At 47.1% G+C, this 20178-nt stretch overlaps 1 protein-coding gene across 4 annotated transcripts in view; it reads right to left on the reverse strand.

Annotated features, from left to right (window-relative positions):
- DVL1 (dishevelled segment polarity protein 1) overlaps positions 1–20178 on the reverse strand; it is a 110205-nt gene that overhangs the window by 24261 nt on the left and 65766 nt on the right. For all 4 annotated transcript variants that reach the window (XM_061600548.1, XM_061600550.1, XM_061600549.1 and 1 more), the window contains exons 5-6: positions 6423–6561; positions 11–104 (exon numbers count right to left, since the gene is read on the reverse strand). In XM_061600548.1, the coding sequence (XP_061456532.1) occupies positions 11–104; positions 6423–6561 (233 nt within the window). The remainder of the gene's footprint in view (positions 1–10; positions 105–6422; positions 6562–20178) is intronic.

The following is a 20178-nucleotide window of genomic DNA, read 5'->3' on the forward strand; positions in this document are numbered from 1 at the left end:
CCAGCCTCACCCTGTCAATCTGCCGCATCTTCTGTTTCCGGCGACGGCGTTTGTGTTTCCGGATGAGGCGGGATGAAGTGCTTTGTTCCGTGGAACTGCTCAACCTAGGGGTGGTAAAGAGGACAACAAACAAACAGAACATTCAGAACGCCTTTCAACAGTAGCCAAATCCACTTTCTTCTGTGCGTGCAGCCATTGAGCCAGCTGCCTGTGGAAAACACACTAGGGCCGGCCTTTCCAACTGTCAGCCCTGGCCAGCATGGCCAATGGCCAGGAATGATGGGAACTAGAGTCCAGCAGCATCTCAGGACCCAAAGGTCTGGGAAAGGCTGCAACAAGGCTATGTTCTATTCAGAGGAGTAGAGGTTAATGAGGCAGTAAGACAGTCATTACTGTTAACTTCAGTGGGTTTACTGTGAGTAGGACTAACATTGCATACAATCAGGGGGGCATGCTTAGTGAACGCACTCACTTTCAGGGATTGACACTCGAGTTGTTGTGAAAGGGATCAAGGTGATTCAGATAGGCCTTGCCCCTGCTCACCTCTATTTTGCTCATGCCCCTAGTCCTCATGCTGCCCTTAAAAGCAGCCCACATGCAAAGTGGTGGGCATGATGCTTTAAAAGGCTGCTGGGGGTTGGGAGAAGCCCACCCCTTGCAAAAAAAACCCTTGGGGGAAGAGGGTCTTCTGCACACAGTGAGGTTTGGGTGTGTGTGTGTGGGGGGGGAGATCATCCAGTGGAGGGCTGTTAGTTGTCCCCCATGTTACAGAGGCCTGGCTGGCCTCAACTGCAAGTTGGGCATTTAGTGTCACTGTTCCCATGGTATGGAACACTCTTCCAGCAGAGATGCGGCAGGCATCCTCACTTTTGACTTTCAGGCATCTCTCGAAAACATTTTTTTTTAACAAAAGGCTAACAGGCTTATGCAGTTGGTTTTAACATTTTCTTGAGCATATCCACTGCCAGTCACTTCAATCATTGTTCTGTGCAGTTTTTCAATGGTTTTTATGTTTTTATATCAGCTCTTGTTCTGTACAGTTTTTAATGTTTTAATATCGCTGCACGCAGACAGAAATGCTTGTCCAAAGAAATCAGTAGCTCTCAAACCTTTTCTCCCACAAACCACTTCAAAACTGCTGAGGGGTCCTGGGGGACCACTTAAAATGATTTTTCTGCTGTTATGGCAAATGCAGGGCAGCGCACTAGATGCTGTATGTCTTTTAAAGTGTATATGCATTTTTTAAAACGTTCTTATATTGTGTTTTATCATATTACAATTTGCATTCCACATACATGATAAGAAACAAAACAAGCACCAAAAATTCAATTAAAAATCAATATAGTATTAAATGTGGACATGATGTGAACCCCGTGAATGAAGTTCCCGGACCACTGGTGTGAACCATGGACCAGTTTTATAAATAAATAGGGTGTGTGTGTGAGAGAGCACTTTTAATGAGTCCTTTTATACTCCTTCCTGCTGAGGATGCTCCAATGGGCAGCCTTGGCGGGTGGAGTCAGTCCAGGACCTGACAGTACTTCACTAGAGAAGCTGCCCCCTGCAGTTCAGCGGCTCGCCACACAGGGGAGCTGTGTGCAGATCCTGCAGTTCCCCCAAGCAACCATCTGCCTGTGGTGACTGCCTCGCTCTGCCTTGTCATAGGGCTGTCTCTGCAGGCATGAGGAACACAGGGATGGGGAACCTGTGGCGCTCCAGATGTTGCTGGACTACAACTCCCATAATACCTGCTCATTGGCCTTGCTGGCCGGGTCTGATGGGAGTGCGAGAACATCTGGAGGATCACAGGCTCCACTCCCTGCCTTGGGAGATCTGGGAAGTCGCACGGCCTGCCTGGGTGAGCGGAGCCACCTAAGAACAGGGGTGGACATTACAGCCCTGGGAACATTTCTACCTGCAGCTCTTCAGCTCACCACAAAGGGCAGCAGAGCACAGGCCCAAAAGTTTCCCAGCGGGGCGGCTCCTGAAGTTAGTGTGGATGTTCCTGGAAGGCATAGGATGAAAACAATCTCATTTATTGAAAGGACGGGAAGGAAAGAGGCATGAGAACAATGAGCTGTTTAAATTAGGCAACCCACAAACAATGACCGCACTCGACATGTTTAGGTTGCAGCAGGAGAGCCTCGGCATTTGTTGTGTAGCCCAAGTCTAAGTTACGAGGCAGGAACCTGGGTTTGCCATGGAGAAGATCAGGGCCGAACTTTACAATGCAGTTCTCCAATCCAACAATATGTCCAAAGACACCTCCTTTTGGGGTGTGCATAAAATGCATATATTGGTGAAAATAACACACACAAATGCATTCTATTAGGGAAATTTGCTTGCAGAAAGTGCATATTTGTCAAAATGGCAGACAGAAACGTATACAGTACATTCGGAGAAATTTGCACCCAATTGTCACGAGGGTTTTAAAAAGCCAAATTCACAAACTGCTGCGGAAATGCAGAGAACTGAATTTAAAACGGGAGCAACGAGAAATGCAGAGAAGCCAGACTGATCGATCCTTCCAGCCCTACAAACCATGGCACTCTCCTTGCAAAAAGTGCCTTACGGGGGAAGAGGGGATTTTTCAGATGAGGGAATGCAGTGCCGGGAGGTGGGAATGTTTAAGACTCTTTCCCTGCATGCTAGATTCCCAACGAAAAGGTGAAGGGCTGTGGCTCTGTGGCGGAACGCTTGTTTGGCATGCAGAAGGCCCCAGGCTCAATCCCTGGCATCTCCAGGTAGGACCGGCAGAGAGCCCTTTCGGAAAATGTGGAGAGTCATTGCCAGCCATTGCAAATGATCCTCCGCTAAATGGGCGGAAGGTCTGACTCGGAATAAGGCGGATCGCTAGGTTCCGAAGCTGAACACGAGTTGGCATCTTCATAACAGCAAAAACTGCAGGCTTTGGGGTAAGCCTGTGGGTTTCAATCCCTGACTTGAGAATGAAATGATCTATTTATAAATATATTTATATACCGTTATTTCGTTAGAAATGTCAAAGCGGTTTTGCAACAAGTTAAAAACAATAACAACCAAACAGTAACAACCTTAACAATACAAAGAACAAAAACAAATGTCAACTATTGCATAAGCCTGGCAGAACAGAAAGGTTTTCAGCAGGCGTTTAGAATAGCAGAGTTGGAAGGGGTCTATAAGGCCATCAAGTCCAACCCTCTGCTCAGTGCCGAAATCAATGCAGTTTAAAAGTTAAAACATAAGCAATTGATTCTGTGTTTTTTCCGTGCAACAAATGTCAGAGCAATTTTGGGCTGTAGCTCAGTGGTAGAGCTTTGCATGCAGAAGGTTCCCAGGTTACAACCCCCAATATCTCCAGGTAGGGCTGGGAATGCCCCCTGCAGGAAACCCCAGAGAGTCGCTGCCAGTCAGTGTAGACAATACTGAGCTAGATGGACTGCAGTTCCTATGCGCTACCCCTGCCCCTTCTTGAGTGATATTTGACCTCTTAATGAATACTTAGCAGAAGAAATAAGAGATGTAAATGTTTAGATTAGCTTTTAAAAAAAACCCTTTGAAACATTCCAACCTCTGAAACGCAATCCAAAAAGATTCAAGCTTAGTTGTGCACAGAAGACTCCAGGCCAGAGCTGACCAGAACATTAAGAGCAGCTTTGATGGGTCAGGCCAAAAGTCCATCTTGTGTAGTGTCCCACAGGGACCAACCAGACATCTGAGAAGCCCAAGAGCACAGCATGAAGTCAATGGGTTATAGCTATCCATGTCTTACTCAGAGTAGACCCATTAAAATTAATAGCCATGCCTAACTCAGGTCCACTTCTTTCACTGGGTCTGCTCTGAGTAGAACTAGGATACAGCCTAACAGACCTCTTCATTTTTGCTCTTCAGCAACTAGATTCAGAGGCTCAACACAGCCGTCAAACCTCGTAGCCAACAAGAGTTCCCCTCCTCTTCCATACATTTATCGTCTTTGAAGCTCCTGGTCACCTCCGCACCCTGTGGCTAGCGAATCCCACAAATTAATTACACAAGGTGTGATTAACAGGCTTCTATTTGGCCATCCTTTCCTCTTCCAACAGTTTCACTGGAGGACCCCAAATTCTAGTATTAAGGGAGAAAGACTTACACGAAGAAGACACCCTTTTCTCACTTGAACACTTTCCCCTAACCCCAGATATTGCAGGAGGGCTGGCAGCGAATGAAACAGCCGTCTGCATATGCCTGCAGACACCCTTGTTTTGATACCTGTGATTTTTTTTTTAAGTCTCTCCCTCTTTCCGGGAAGCTGCAATTCCAAGCCAACCATGGCCCTGCTCTAAAATCTATGGGTTGCATCCAACTACGTTTGAGCAGCAGAGCCACTGAAATGAATGAAACCAAGCTGGCCACGTCCATTAACTTCAGTAAGTAAGAACTGAGTAAGACCACCGTTGGATACAACTCTGTCAAGAAAAATTTAAAAAACAGAGTAATTACTCTCTGGCTTGCGAACACCCCATACATTTAAAGCGCATGGCTTTCCCCCAAAGAATCTTGGGAACCATCGTTTGTTAAGGGTGCTGGGAACTCTGGAAGGGGTAAATTACAGCTCCCAGGATCCTGTGGGGGAAATAATGTACTTTAAATGTATGGTGGGTACGCAGCTTTTCTTTCTCATACACACACACATATATATATATAAAAAAGGAAACCAGAGTACTCACGCAGGTAGGACAAGGAATACGGCCCCTCACTAACACAGCATGACCTTTTCCAGCCGGATCCTCTTTTCCTGGCCCCAGGAAACACCCCCCTGCCTGGCCGCCGATGCCCACCTTAAAAATACAAGTGCGCCCGCTTTGGCATGCTCTTCTACAGGGCCAGACAAAAAGCTTTCTTATTTTGCCTCTGGCTGTTTGTGCAGAAAAGCCCAGCCCCTTCCAGGGCTGACCCGCCTCCCCTTGCCCTGCACCCTGCCAGCCGACGGAATGTCTCATCCGCTTACGAACATCATCTTTGTAATATTAAACAACATGCCTTGGCACATTCCACTCCGTCGCTCTGCATGGCTGGCCGGCTAGCCAGCCCCTTGCTCGTGCCAAGGCAGCCTGGGCTCAGAAAGGGGGGAAAAAGGCCTCTTGGAGTCATGCATTTTGTTTTATTTGCTTCAGTTTCTAAGGATAACCAAAAAAAAAAAAAAATCTGGGGTGGAGAAGAAGAATGTTATTGAAACACACACTGGGATCTGCTCGGCTCCAGCACGCGACGCTCCAATAGCTACGTTAGTTGTTCTTAATCCTTTCCCGGCGTCTTATCTTGCCGCTACGGAAATATTCCATTTATTTATCAAAATGGGAGAGCAGGGAGGAAAGAAAGGTACCTCGTTCCCTTCGGAGGCCTAAAAGAAGGCAAAGGGAAGGAGGCCGTCGAGTGGAAGAGACCCTAGCACTGTGCAAACAAAGAGAGAAGGTTTCATTTTTAGCTGATTCGCACACAAAGAGAACCCTTCCCAACCTTTTGATGACTCGAGCACGACCGATGTTTGGTTTTTTTTAAGTACTGGTATAGAGGGTGTCATGAAGCCTGCGGGTACAGGACCCAATGAGGATTTCATTGGTGTTTAATCCCTGATAGGCTTTTGATAAGATGCACTCAGTGACCCCACTGAACTGCTGGAAGCCGGCAGACTTGTCTTCCTGGGCGGTGAGCTTGCTAGACATGCTTATGACCGTTGGAGGCAAGTGATATCAGAAATCACAGGACATCACTTCAACTTCAGTCCTTCGTTCATTGTATTCCATAGGACAGACAACGGCAACCACGATTAAGAAACCCTTAATAATCAATTTATTAATAGGAACATAGGAGGCTGCCTTATGACGAGCGAGACTATTGGTCCACCTAGCTCAGTATTGACCTACACTGACTAGCAGCGGCTCTCCGGGATTTCAGACAGGGGTCTTTCCCCCAGATCTATCTGGGATTGAACCTCAGACTTTCTCAACGCAAAGCTGCACCTCTAAGCTCTGATCCTTCTCCTAAAGATAAAGTGCGGTTCTAGTCCTCATGATCCTGAATAAAGGGCTGAATTAAACAGAAGCATAGGAGGATGCCTTAGACTGAGTCAGACCATTGATCCCTTTAGCTCAGCGCTGACTACACTGACCGGCAGCAGCTCTCCAGGGCTTCAGACAAAGGGACATTTCCAGCCCTCTCTGGAGATGCCAGGGACTGAACCTGGCACCTTCTGCATGCAAAGCAGATGCTCTAATCACTGCGGCCCTTAAGACATGGGAAGCTGCCTTATATTGGTCTATCGAGCTCAGTACTGCCTGCACTGAGTGGCAGAGGCTCTCTGGCATGGACAACACCCAGCTATATGGACCTCTGGATCCGACTCACAATAAGGACGCTTCCCTCCCTCCTCGCCACGCACACAGGCCTGGAAGCCTTTTCATTACCTGCTTGTGTGTTCGTCATCGTCCGAGTCGACGAAGCTGCTGGATTCCAGTTCGCTGCTCATCATGGTGGAGGAGCTGTCATAGCCGGGCGGGTGTTCCCGGTGCCTCTCCAGCTTCGGGTGCCCATTGATACGGGAGACTGCAGGGGGAAGGAAGGCGGGTGTTAGCTGACAAGTGTTCGGCTGAGATGGGGTGGCGTCCAAAGGTTCGCAGCAACATAGAATCATAGAATAGTAGAGTTGGAAGGGGCCTGTAAGGCCATCAAGTCCAACCCCCTGCTCAATGCTTGGAATCCAAACCAAAGCATTCCCGACAGGTGGCTGTCCAGCTGCCTCTTGAATGCCTCCAGTGTGGGAGAGCCTACCCCCTCTCTAGGTCATTGGTTCCATTGTCGCATGGCTTTAACAGTTAGGAAGGTTTTCCTGATGTGGGTGCATTCGCTGGCATGGAAGGGAGGGCAGTGCAATGGGGTTTAGAGTGCCGGGCTCTGGACCGGGAGACTCAAGTTCAAATCCCCAGCCAGCCACAGAACTTGTTAAGTGACCTTGGGCCTGTCACTATTGATCAACCTAAACTGCAGCTGCATATGCACATGGACCCATATGTTGAAAGCATCCCGGGAGCCGCAGTCTATCCCGCGCAGAGCTACAACTCCCAGCACCCTAATCAAACTACAGTCCCCAGGATTCTTTGAGGGAAGTCATGTGCTTCAAATGTGCTTTAAATGAACGGCGTGCACGCAGCCTGTCACACAGGGCTTTCTGGAGCGAAAGATTCATGCGACACAGAGTGGGCAAATTTAACTTGGCAAATGATGGATAGTCAAGACATTTGCCACATTAGTGGGGTGGGGAGTAAAACCAGCAGTCTGGATCAGTGGTGGCTGGTACCCACTGGTAGGGCGGAAGGCAGAGAGCTCAACAGTAGGCAGGGCCAGAGCCAATGACAGGCAGAGGCAGTTAATTCCACTTTGTCTCCATCCTTCTCCCTGCTGAGTTCTGCAAGGATGGTGTAATGGTTAGGGTGTTGGACTATAACCTGGGAGACCAGGGTTCGAATCCCCACTCGGCCATGAAGCTCATTGGGAGACCTTGGGCCACTCTTAGCCTAACCTACCCCACAGGGTTGCTACAATATAGAGAGAGGAGAACCATGTTTGTACACCATCCTGAGCTCCTTGGAGAAAAAGTGGGATATAAATATGAGCAGAAGAGCAGAAGAGCCTACCTTGCAGGGTTGTTGTAAGGATAAAATAGGGAGGGTGACCACTTTTGTTGTGCTACAGTACAAAAGGTAACAAGAGGTAACAAGGGAGATACGCTGCAGGAGAATGAATAAAGCGGAATGATGTGTGGACAGTCCGGTATAAATCCAACCCTAATGCACTATTATTGCCTCAACAGTGTGTTGCAGAAGACACCTGCAGAAAACCCAACAGTCTGGAGGGACCCAGACGGAAGCAACCCTATTACAGGCTCTCTCGAGACCAACAGCTTTGCCAATGTGCATGTCTGCAAGTCTAATAAGGATTAGCAACCTAGCAGGGGAAAATTCTTTCCAGATTATCCCGTGTAGCAAAGAGCAAACATGTTTGGGCATCTCCAAATATCTTCCACTGACCCAGCTCCCCTTGCCAAACTTGATTACAAATTTACTGCAAACTTAGGGGCGGGGTGGGAGGACCGGATGGAAAAGGATGGCTACTCCCAGCTGCCTGATTTTAGACCCTGAGCACAGATTCCTCATTCATGACCAGGTCAATCATTGATCCCAGGCATAAAAAAAAAAGCACGCACCAACCATTCCCATCTATTGTGAAGAATCAATGGCCCACATCAGTTGTTCATGTTGAATTGGGTTGAGGAGATGGAAGGGAGAGGGGAACTCACACACGGAGGACAATTCTGGAAAAGAGGCTTGCTTGCTGTCCCACGCATACACAGGCTCACAACCCAGACAGGCATATTTTATACGTCAGCACAGCGAATTTACCGTCCTCCAAATCCAGCCTTTGTCAACCTGGTGTCCTCTAGATGTTTGGGACTACAGCTCCCATCAACCCCAGCCAGCACGGCCATGGCGGGATGGATAAGAATGTCAGAAGAGTCTATCAGCAGGATCAGGCCAGTGGCCCATCTAGTCCAGCAACCTGTTCTCACAGTGGCCAACCAGGTGCCCCAACGCTAAGCCCGCAAGCAGGACCTGAGCACAACAGCATTCTCCCCTCCCGCTGTTTCCAGCAACTGGTATTCAGAAGCATACCACCCCCCAACTATGGAGGCAGAGCATAGCCATCATGGCTGGTGGCCACTGATAGCCTTACCCTCCATGGATTTGTCTAGGCCTCACTTGAAGCCCTCCAAGTTAGTGTCCATCGCTGTCTCTTGTGGGAGCGAATTCCATAGTTTAACTATGCGTTGAGTAAAGAAGTCCTTTCTTTTGTCTGTCCTGAATCGTCCAGTAATTTAGATCAGCCTCACTCAACCTGCTCGCTGGGGCCGATGAGAGCTGTAGTTGAAAATATCTGGAGGGCACCAGTTTGGTGAAGGCTAGGCTAACCTTTTGACCATTTTGAGAATCCCAGCTTACCCTTTGCGCAAAAGTAGCCAGCTCCATGCTGGCTCTAGGATTTGGGAGACCCATGAATGTGGCACCCACAGACCACTCACCCCCCCACAACTAAACCCGGAAGAAATGGGACATGCAAACTAAGAATTCTCTTAGGATGCACTGGATCTTCTTGGATACTCTGAGCGAACTAGAAATGGTGGCAGTGCTTAGAGGGGGTGGGCCTTCTGCTGGGCTTGTGGCCCTGGCAAATGCCCCACTTTACCGCCTTCTGGCACCAACCTTGAGGCAGCTTATAATTCCTACAAATGAAGTTGCAGTGGGGAGACTTTCACTACATGAGAGCAGCTGGATCTCCTGGGGCACAGAAACCAGTCCCATGTCCAGAATGGAAATCAATCCAGTGAACACCGATCAGTATTTACTGTTGCTGCAACTTTCAGTCCGCAAATGGCACGTAATTGGTTATTGGGGGGGGGGGTTGCATCGCATTTCCCTTGCACTAAAATGAATGGAGTAAATGCTGGGAGGAAGGGCGGGATATAAATCAAATAATAAATAAATAACCCTCACATTCTTGCTCCCTGGCTACTGTTATTCAGTGGTATACTGCCTCTGAACTTGGAGGTTCCATTCAGCCCTCGTGGCTAACAGCCACTGATCTAAATTCCATTTCAAAGCCTCCTAAGCTAAGGGCTACTGCCACATCTTGTGGGAGCAGGTTCCACGCATTAGTTATGAGCCATATCATTAACAAGTGCTTCATAGAATCATAGAATAGTAGAGTTGGAAGGGGCCTATAAGGCCATCCAGTCCAACCCCCTGCTCAAGGCAGGAATCCAAATCAAAGCATTCCCAACAGATGGCTGTCCAGCTGCCTCTTGAATGCTTCCAGTGTCGGAGAGCCCACTACCTCTCTAGGTAATTGGTTCCATTGTCGTATGGCTCCAACAGTTAGGAAGTTTTTCCTGATGGCCAGTTGAAATCTGGCTTCCTGTAAGTTGAGCCCATTATTTCCTGTCCTGCACTCTGGGGCGATCGAGAAGAGATCCCGGCCCTCCCCTGTGTGGCAACCTTTCATGTACTTTTGTCTGTCAGTGGGACATAGGAAGCTGCCTTAAGCCGGATCGGACCATTGCTCCCTCTAGTTCAGTATTGTTGACACTGACTGGCAGCAGCTCCCAAAGGTTTTACATAAGGAGTCTCTCCCAGCCCTGCCTGGAGATGTTGGGGATTGAACCCGGGACCTTCTACATGCCAAGCAGACACTCTGCCACTGAGCCATGGCCCTCCCCATCTTGAATCTCCTGCCAAACAGTTTTGTAAGACTGGAAAAAGTATGAAAGATTATCATTTTTTAATTATTACACCTTATCTAAAGAGCTCTTTGGACTTAACCACCTACTGCAAATAAACTACTGGGGAGGTGGAAGGGGGTATTTTTTCTACTTCTTTTTGCAAAGCCTACTTTGAAATAACAGTGGTCACATCAATGCACCCTGAGGGAAATTCCTTTTAGAAAAGATGGAACCACACATAGGCGGTCGGCACGCACACCTCAGAAGTGGTTATTAGAGGGACATCTTTGAATTCCCCACTACCTACAGAGATATACAGGAGGCGGAGCTTCAGGGTAGCATTTGATTGGTTCCAGTGGCCTCAAAAGGTGACGCCCCCAGGGGGTACAGTGCTTCCTGTTCCTGATGGGTCTCCGAGGGGAATGTGGGAGTGTCCTACGTGTTCCATCCTGCAGCGGCTGACCTCGGCCAAAACATTCCAAAAATGCAAAGGTCACCATCACTTGGGGGTGGTGCCCCCTTTGCCAACTCAAGGCACCCAAGCCTTCGGAGCACCAGCAACCAACACCCAGGGTGTCAACCTCTCGCCACGTACGCCCATGCAAGTTCAGAGAACGGAAACAAAACGCTCTCGACAAGGCTATCCCAGACGTATTTGGGAGGAGGAGAGACAAGCTATAAAACTTCAGCAATCCAGCTGATGGATCAAGCAAATATCCGCACCCAAAGCCTCAGAAATGGCACAAAGCACACCTCAAGAGATCCATAGGCCTCCTTTTCCGCAACAGCATCCCAGCGACATATTTTTTATTGTGTAAAAAGTCCACCACCAAGCACCGGATCCGTGCAAAAAGCTGTGGAAAATAAAACACGGATCATGACAAACTTGGATTCATTCATTGCAATGGGCCTGAGTTGGACTCTGTTGGGTACAACCCACCGTGGGAAATTTTTATTTAGAATCACAGAATTGTAGAGTCGGAAGGGGCCTATAAGGCCATCCAGTCCAACCACCTGCTCAAGGCAGGAATCCAAGTAAGCATACTCATAACTGGGGCAGGCTGACCCAATATAGGAGGCAGCCCAGAGGACACTTTTCCTCTTTCCAAACCTGGAGTTAATTCTAGTTTAATCCTTCCACTATCAGACATATTTTATTTACCATATCTTTTGTCAAATCAGAATCCCAAGGTTGCACAGTTGGCATCGCCTGCCGCAGAATGTTGATAAAACAAGATTATTCTAATATCTTCTCAGGTTCCATGCAGGATCTGAGAGTTTTTATGCTTTTATATGTATTATATTTTATATGCATGGGTCTACGACCGAAATCAATCAATCAATCTAATCTAACTCTAAATCAACTCATTTGAAATGTTGTGGTGCTGGAGGAGAGCTTTGCGCATACCACGGACTGCAAAAGAGACAAATGATTGAGGGTTGGAATAAATTACACCAGAACTGTCTCTAGAAGCTAAAATGAGGAAACTGAGGTTATCATACTTTGGACACATCATGAGAAGACATGATTCACTAGAAAAGACAATGATGCTGGGAAAAACAGAAGGGAGTAGAAAAAGAGGAAGGCCAAACAAGAGATGGGTTGATTGCATAAAGGAAGCCACAAACCTGAACTGACAAGATCTGAACAGGGTGGTTCACAACAGATGCTCTTGGAGGTCGCTGATTCACAGGGTCACTGTAAGTCGTAATCGACTTGAAGGCACATAACAACAACAACAAAAATCTAACTTCCACTGTACCATTTCCCTGATCTAAACAGCTGCTGAGGGGAGGGGGGTGGAGAGATGTGACATACCTAGCAAGGCATGTGCTCTACCCCTGGGCTATGCTCCTCCCTACTGCACAGACCATCATTAAGGCTCAAGGCAATGGGTGGTAGCGATTCCCAGCCATGAGGCTGCTGGATAAAAGCACACAACCACATCTGCCAGTTTGCATGCACCATCATCCAGCCGGCACCTTAAAGTCATTGGTGCGCAAACACAGCCTTCCCTTTGTGCCACTTTGGTGGCACCAAATTGTGGTAAGCCACTGCCACATTCCTCTTCAGTGGATGACAGAAAGCAGGATTTTTTGGCCCTCCTAGGGTATATCAAAACATTTGGCCAAACTATTTAAAGCATACACACCCACACAAAAGGAGAGGACGGCTTAATCCGCAGCCCTGGTTCAAACCAAAGCGCTTGGATTTTGGATTTCTGTAAAAGCCATCTCCTAAGCTTCTGTGGGATTAGACAGAGTTAAACCCGAGCTGTTTAGTTTTCAAGGATCTCATTCATTAGTAGGAACAACAAAGGCAAACACGCTCTGAACTCAGAAGGCAGAATTACCTCTGAAGCTTCTCGTCCTTCCCAAATCTACAAGTGTCTCCACTGACACATCTGTAGCCCATTCGCACCTACTTGCAACTAACAGAAATGTACTCTGCCCTCCTCAAAAAAAAACACACAGAGACACTGCCCAAACATACTTGTGGTCCAAATTTCATCTGCTTGGAATCCTTGAAAGTTCCCTTTGAGCCAGTCCCCAGACAAGATTCATTGTGCTTGGAGATACCATAAGACGACCCAGCTGGCATCAACAGATTTGCTTCTGTCAGGCCACACACCCCCTCTGGGAGCAAAGCCAATGAGAGAGGAGCTATGCAAAATGCTCTCCCAACAGCCACATCTCGCCAGAAAGGAACAGCTCTCTTCAGGGCGTTTGTCACAGGCCACTGCAGGTCAGGTTAGGGGTGGGATGCAATGCAGCCGGTGTTTTCATGCGAAGCAACTTAATTTGCGCCTCCCCAGAACAACGCGCAAATCCGAAACGTGGACTTCCAAATTTGGAGTCCTCCGAATTTCACGCTGCAATTTGCCAACCAAGAAATGTGGACAAAAATACACATATTGAAGGAAAGCATGTGCATAAAAATGTATATGTTAGTGATTATTATGTACGAAAATGCATTTTATTAAGCAATATTGCTTGCAACCAAAATAGAGGGCTATTAGGCAGACCTGCTTGCAGAAAAGGGCATATTAGGAGAAACGCACACTAAAATGCTGGCAAAGTTTTGTGAGGGATTTTTAAAAAAATAATAAATTGCAAACTGATGCAGAAATGTGGTGCATAGAATTTAAGATTAGAAGAATGAGAAGCCAAGAGAAATTGAAACTGACAATATGACACAACTGGCATACAAAATCTTTGTTTGGCTGTTATATTAATCAGCTGTCTCTTGCTGTGAGCCTGTGGGTGATGCCCAACGCCAGGACAATACAAGTCTGAAAAATATGTCGAGACACAAACCCATTCATGATAATCAATGAGCCAAAGTGGCTACAGTACTGAAAATATTAGCACCGCCACAATCATCATACAAAAATGAAAAGACTCACAATGCAAGCTAAAATAGACTACTTGCCATCAAATTGAGCACAGACTAAAAACAAATCACACAAACAGGCAGCAACAGCAGAGGACAGTCAGGGTTTTGTGGGGGTCAGCAATGGGGCCTTGGCTGGGGTGTAGCTGCCTGACAATGCCAGCCCCTGAGGATGGCCCAGTGTGCACCTGCTAACTCTTGCACTGCACAGGGGGTTGAGCTAGATGACCTCTAAAGTACCCTTCCAACTTGATCATTCTCTAAGTAAAAATAAGGGGTGATACTTAATGCTAGTCCTAGGCAGAGTAGAGTCACTGGAATCAATAGACGTGACTTAGGTTTATTCATTTCAGTGGTTCAAAGGACTTAGCTTTACACGCAGCAGCCAAAGTGCAGTTTTAGCTCACAAAAGATTACGCTATAACAGAATCCCCTGGTTTTTAAGGAGCCGCAAGACTCTTGACTGCTTTTGTTGCAGCAGACCAACATGGTGGTTGTTTCTTTAAAAATGTACACCTAAAAAATGTAACTTGTGAAAAGGACAAATGTGCATTTGGAAACGTGCAGGATTAGACAAGAGCTAGGAGAGCCTGCAGCTCCCCGTCCAGTTACCCTTGGGCTTAGGGATGTAAGAAAGCCTCGCTCTCCACTCTGCCCTGTATTCATCACATGCTGCACTGTTTCTGTTGGACCGCAGTTCGTCTTCCGCCAAAACCCACATTATTTGTCTCTCTGTCTGCAAAATTACGTAAATTACACCATTTATGTAATTCATTGCATGAGTTATATTATCATGACGTTATTCCACCTCATTCACTCCAATGCAAAGGAAAAGGAAATGCAACACAAATGGGAGGAGACATAAAATCGATGCAGAAACGCTTACTGATCCGGCGACCATTCCATACGACTGAACAAACACTAAAACCAGCTGCTCTATAAACTGCTAATCAGCAAGCATTTTAGCCCTAGCATCAAAAACAACGCTTAAAAAATTGCCAACATTGAAAATGACTATAGGGAATATTACGGTTCAAACATACTTTCGAAAGAACTCCATCAGCTCGACCAGGAAACCGTTCCAAAATGGGATGCAGCAGTCAGTCCCTCGCACCCTTATAATTGTTATTATTATTATTAATTAGATTTGTTAGACGCCCATCTGGCAGAGATTAGTCTGCCACTCTGGGCGACGTACAACAAAAACACAAATACAATCCATATAAAAACATAGACAGAAAACATTAAAAGATTAAAAAGTTAAAAACCCCTAGAATTGCACTCTGACAGCCTAACCCCCCTCCCATGCCTGGTTAAAGAGCCAGGTCTTCAAGGCCCGTCGAAGACACAGCAGGGAGGGGGCCTGGCGGAGGTCAGTTGGGAAGGAGTTCCAAAGTGAGGGGGCTACGACTGAGAAGGCTCTAGACCTGGTCCTCACCAATCTAGCTGCTTTTATGGGGGGAATGAGGAATAGACCATTCGTGGATGACCTTGTTAGCCGGCACCCTTGGTGAGAGTGAAGGCGTCCCTTTAGGTAAAGTGGGCCAGCTTCAAATAGGGCCTTAAAGGTTAAAGCCAGGACCTTAAATTTGGCCCGAGCAGCCACTGGTAACCAGTCCTTGAGGACTGGGGTAATATGGGGTAGTTATAAAAACTACAATACAAAAGCATGTGTAGTATAGACTCCACAGCACCGGATCCACATGGACGCTGTCTCTGAGCATGAGGTGTGCCTTGGAAGCATCCTTCCTTCATCACAGAGGACATGGCATTAAACTTAGTCAAAAAAATGTTCTCCTACACTAGGGATGGGCTTTGCTCTTTGGTTCCAGTCCGTGTGGTTTGTGGTGCCGATCCAAAACATTTTCCCCCAATTCTTTTTGCTCTTTTTTTGCTATTTCCGATCCGTTTGTAATAGCTAACAAAATTGCTAATGCTGTTGGCGATCTTTCTACCAATAGTCTCCTGGGTTTTCTAATTAAATTTAAATTAGGCAGATCATTGCCTATCAGTTCTGCCTCTTGCCTCAGGTTACTGCTGATGGAAAGATGTTAATGGCGATTGTTATCACTTCATTGAGACAGAACTTCAAAGGAATACACATTGCAGCACTTCAGAGAAAAGTTGCTTATGTTAATAACGGTGTCAAATTAGCCCACAGATTTATTTTTTAAAAAAGCCAGTGTTGCTGACAGTCGCAAGCGTTAGTCAAACCCAACCCGAAGACATACAGGATCTACGGCTTCTGACAGAATTCGGTAACAAATCCAAAAATGCCGAAATGCGCCCCCCCCCAAATCTCTATCCTACACCGCCACAGATAGTTTGCCGTCGTGACAATCAGCCTCTCGTTTTGGACTGACAATCCAAGTTAGTAAAGATGTCAGACGTGGCTCTGGCTTTCAGTGGTGGCTGTTCGGCGAGTCTTCCCGAATTAGAGAGAAGATCGTGACGCCATGGCTCCTGCTTTGCTGGGGAACAAAAGCAAGTCGGTTCGCAAGTCAGAGACAGCTGCTAGTGAGGCGTCGAGCCAGATGCAGCTCTGATCTGATCAGACAGGCCAGATATTATGCACTTTTATCTAATTCTGATAAAGCCATGGCAGACAGAACTATCAGCCACGGGAGCCAAATGGAACCTCCATGTTTAACGGAAGTATACCTACGAATGACAGCTGCTGCTACCCAGGACTCAGAAGAACAGTATACCTGCTGGATCATACAAAAAGCCGATTGAGTCCAGCAGCCTGTGGCCAACCAGACACCTTTGGAAAGCCCACAAGTGGGACATGAGGCCAGCAGCGCCCTCATGCTCCCCAGTACTCAAAAACTGGTACTCAAGAAGGACGCTGCCATCACGACTAGCAGCCACTGACAGCCTTATCCTCCCAGAACTTGCCTACGGCCCCTTCAGATCTTTTTGGAGGGGGGGGGAGGCAAGTGTGTTCTGCACAGGGACAGGTGAGAATTTCGATTCAGTTCGCATTTCGAGCAGAATTTATCAAATTTGCAATTTCCAAAACAATACGAGAAGCGAAACACAGCCATCCTTCGAAATTCGCATCAATTAGAATGTTGGGATGCAGCTCGACAACTAAACAGCATTTACAAAAATGCAGATATTATTTTATTTATTTATTATTAAATTTATATCCCGCCCTTCTTCCCAGTAAGAGCCCAGGGCGGAAAGCGTGCATAAAAATGAATACATGAGTGAAAATAACATGCAAAAAGGCATGAAATGATGAGAAACGGCTTACAAAAATGTGCACCTTCGTCAAAACTGCCTACAAAAATGTATTTGGAGAAATTCGCACTACAATGGTGGAGAATTTTCATGAGGATTTAAAAAAAAATCACAGATTGCTGCAGAAATGTGGAGAACTGAATTTAACGTTGGAAAAAATGAGTAATGGAGAGAACCGAAACAGACAGATCTTTCCATCCCTAGTTCTGCAACATGTCGTTAATTCAATAATAGGGCATCAGTGATGGATTTATACTGGACTGTTTGCACATCATTCCCCATTATTAGTTATCCCACAATGCTTCCCCAGAGCGCAATGAAATAATGGGACGAAACAAAAAAACATTTTGGACAATTTTGGGGGGGGAATTAAAAAGTTAACGAAGTTACAGGGCAGTATTGCTGAGCCAAGTATCCCCCATCTTATCACTGTGCATTTGGTTTCTTTTTCCTAAGTGTAGAACCTTGCACTTATCTCTGTTAAAATTCATTCTGTTGTCTTCAGCCCAATGCTCCAACCTATCAAGGTTCCTTTGAAGTCGTCCAAGTTGACGGCCGCCGCTGCCTCTCATGGCAGCGAATTCTATAGTTTGATCCAGGCAGACCCTGGGGAGCTGTTGCCGGTCAGAGCAGACCACACGGGGCTAACGCGCACAGAGAGCTTAGCCTGATATAAGGCAGCTGCCTAACTTTCCGACACAGGGGAAGGGAACCTGTAGCCCTCCAGATGTTGCTGGACTATGTTTCCCATCATCCCTGATTATTGGCCATGCTGGCTGGGGCTGATGGGAGTTGTAGTCCAGCAACATCTGCAGGGCCACAGGTTTCCCTCCCCCATCCTAAAGGAACACTGAACATCTGAATGCAAAGATCCACACAACACAGCAGCAGGTCCTCAATATTTGTGCCCAGCCTCTTCATCCAGCCGTCTGCCGTCCCCCAGCAGAAGGTGCCAGACATACATTCCTATGCTGCCTGTCAAATTCATAACGTGCTGCCTTTTGGGAAGTGCTGGAGCTCAGGGGAAGAGCACCTGCCTGGCATGCAGAAGGTCCCAGGTCCAGTCCCTGTCACATAAGAACATAAGAAGAGCCTGCTGGATCAGGCCAGTGGCCCATCTAGTCCAGCAGCCTGTTCTCACAGTGGCCAACCAGGTGCCTGGGGGAAGCCCGCAAGCAGGACCCGAGTGCAAGAACACTCTCCCCTCCTGAGGCTTCTGGCAACTGGTTTTCAGAAGCATGCTGCCTCTGACTAGGGTGGCACAGCACAGCCATCATGGCTAGTAGCCATTGATAGCCCTGTCCTCCATGAATTTGTCTAATCTTCTTTTAAAGCCATCCAAGCTGGTGGCCATCACTGCGTCTTGTGGGAGCAGATTCCACAGTTTAACTACGCGCTGAGTAAAGAAGTACTTCCTTTTGTCTGTCCTGAATCTTCCAACATTCAGCTTCCATCACCTCCAGGCAGGGCTGGAAGAGACCCCTTGTCTGAAACCCTGGACAGCCGCTGCCGGCCAGTGTCGACAATACTGAGCTAGATGGACCAACGGTCTGATGCAGTATAAGGCACCTTCCTATATCTCCACCCCCACCGACTATGTGCAAGAGACAGGCTGGCCCATCTCACCAGCATCCAAACAATTATGTCACCACTTGACACCTGCAAGGGGAGAAATAACTCTCCACCACCCCACCCTGCAGAGGCTCTAAAACATTCGGAGCGCCAACAAAAAAACCCACCTCTTAATTACCTCGCTAATTGACTCTCCCTTTTCTTGCTTATCCTTCGGAAACAGAAGTGTTGATGGTTTTTTTAAAAAAAACGCCTTTGTCCTAGTGAGCGTAGGGTCCCAAGAACAGACCTCCCAGGCTCATAATTAAGTGTGGGCTTCTGCAACCCTCCTTTTTTTAACAGGGCCTGGTCAATTTTCCCAACCAGTGAAAGGGCATCTGTTGTTTCAAGCAGAGGTGGGGAGGGGTCACTCTCTCTCTCTCTCTCTGGGACAAAAGATGTCTTGTTCGCAATGTTAACAGACAGACAGAGGATCTGCTAATTAGACAGAAAAAAGACTGAAAGGGAGAAGGGCAGAGTTCCTAACGCACTGAGGGGGCGGAGAATTACACACGTAACGCACTTCTCACAATCACTGCCCCCTGTGCACTCCCCCCCTCAATGCAATTATTTCTCAGTTGTGCTCGACCTGCCCTTCACCTGCTCTGTTTGGGAAATCACTTGCCAAAGATAATTCCTTCCAGGCCCGCGTTACAAAATCAATCTTTCTCCGCTGCTTAGAGGTCTTTGGGACCTTGTTCCATGGAGAAAAGCACCAAACGGCAAAAGGGTTAGCACAAATACAACCAGCCGGTCTGTATTTCGGAGGGCAAACCCCCCACTCTCCCCAGGGAAAAGGAGGCTGAGAACGCAACCGATTCCCGCCGCGGAACCCCCTTCGCCAGCTGCACCATGGCAGGGCTGCCTCAAACAAACATTTGCATACAAAGATGAGCGGCTTTATTTTATATATATATATGTAGGTATACATTGACGTTTTTTAAGCAAGAAAATATACATCGGTTGCAGCCTCCTCATACGAACCCTGGATGACATAATAAAAAGATCTTAAAACAAACAAGAAACTAACCCCCCACGCCTTGCCGCAGATCTCTGGAAATAATAATTACGTAATAGGTGTCAAGAACACCAAAGGAAAAAATGGGAAACAGGAAGAGCCAAACAAGAAATGCACAATTAGTCAGTACCAAATTTCAAATCTAGACATGCAGACTATTAGGCGTTCAAATCCAAGCATAATGAGATGTGGGCTCCCTACCATGCTCTCTCTGGTTCACATAGATTACAAACTTGACGAGGACGTTTGCGTGCAAAGATGAGCAGCTTTATTCTGTTAAAACTCAGGGTTGCCCACCTTTCAGGATGCATAGGGCCCTTTGCAAACCAGAGAAACAGTTGTGGGTGCCATACATGTATCACAACTCCCCCACGACTCTGTTGCCCCCCCCACACTATTGTTGTTATCATTTATGAAATCTAGATCCCACCCTTCCTCCCAACAGAGCCCAGGGCTACAAACACAAAAGTGATAAACTAGACTATTAAAAATAAATTAAAGACATATTGGAAACATTTAACAACAACGAAAAGCATTCAGACACAACGGCGTATTCTCACAGCTGATCATTTTAAGGATGCCAGAAAGAGTTTCTTTCAGCCATCAAACGCCTGGGCAAAC

The sequence above is a fragment of the Rhineura floridana genome, chromosome 18 (genome assembly GCF_030035675.1).
Source record: "Rhineura floridana isolate rRhiFlo1 chromosome 18, rRhiFlo1.hap2, whole genome shotgun sequence".
In the NCBI taxonomy this organism is placed as follows: domain Eukaryota; kingdom Metazoa; phylum Chordata; class Lepidosauria; order Squamata; family Rhineuridae; genus Rhineura; species Rhineura floridana.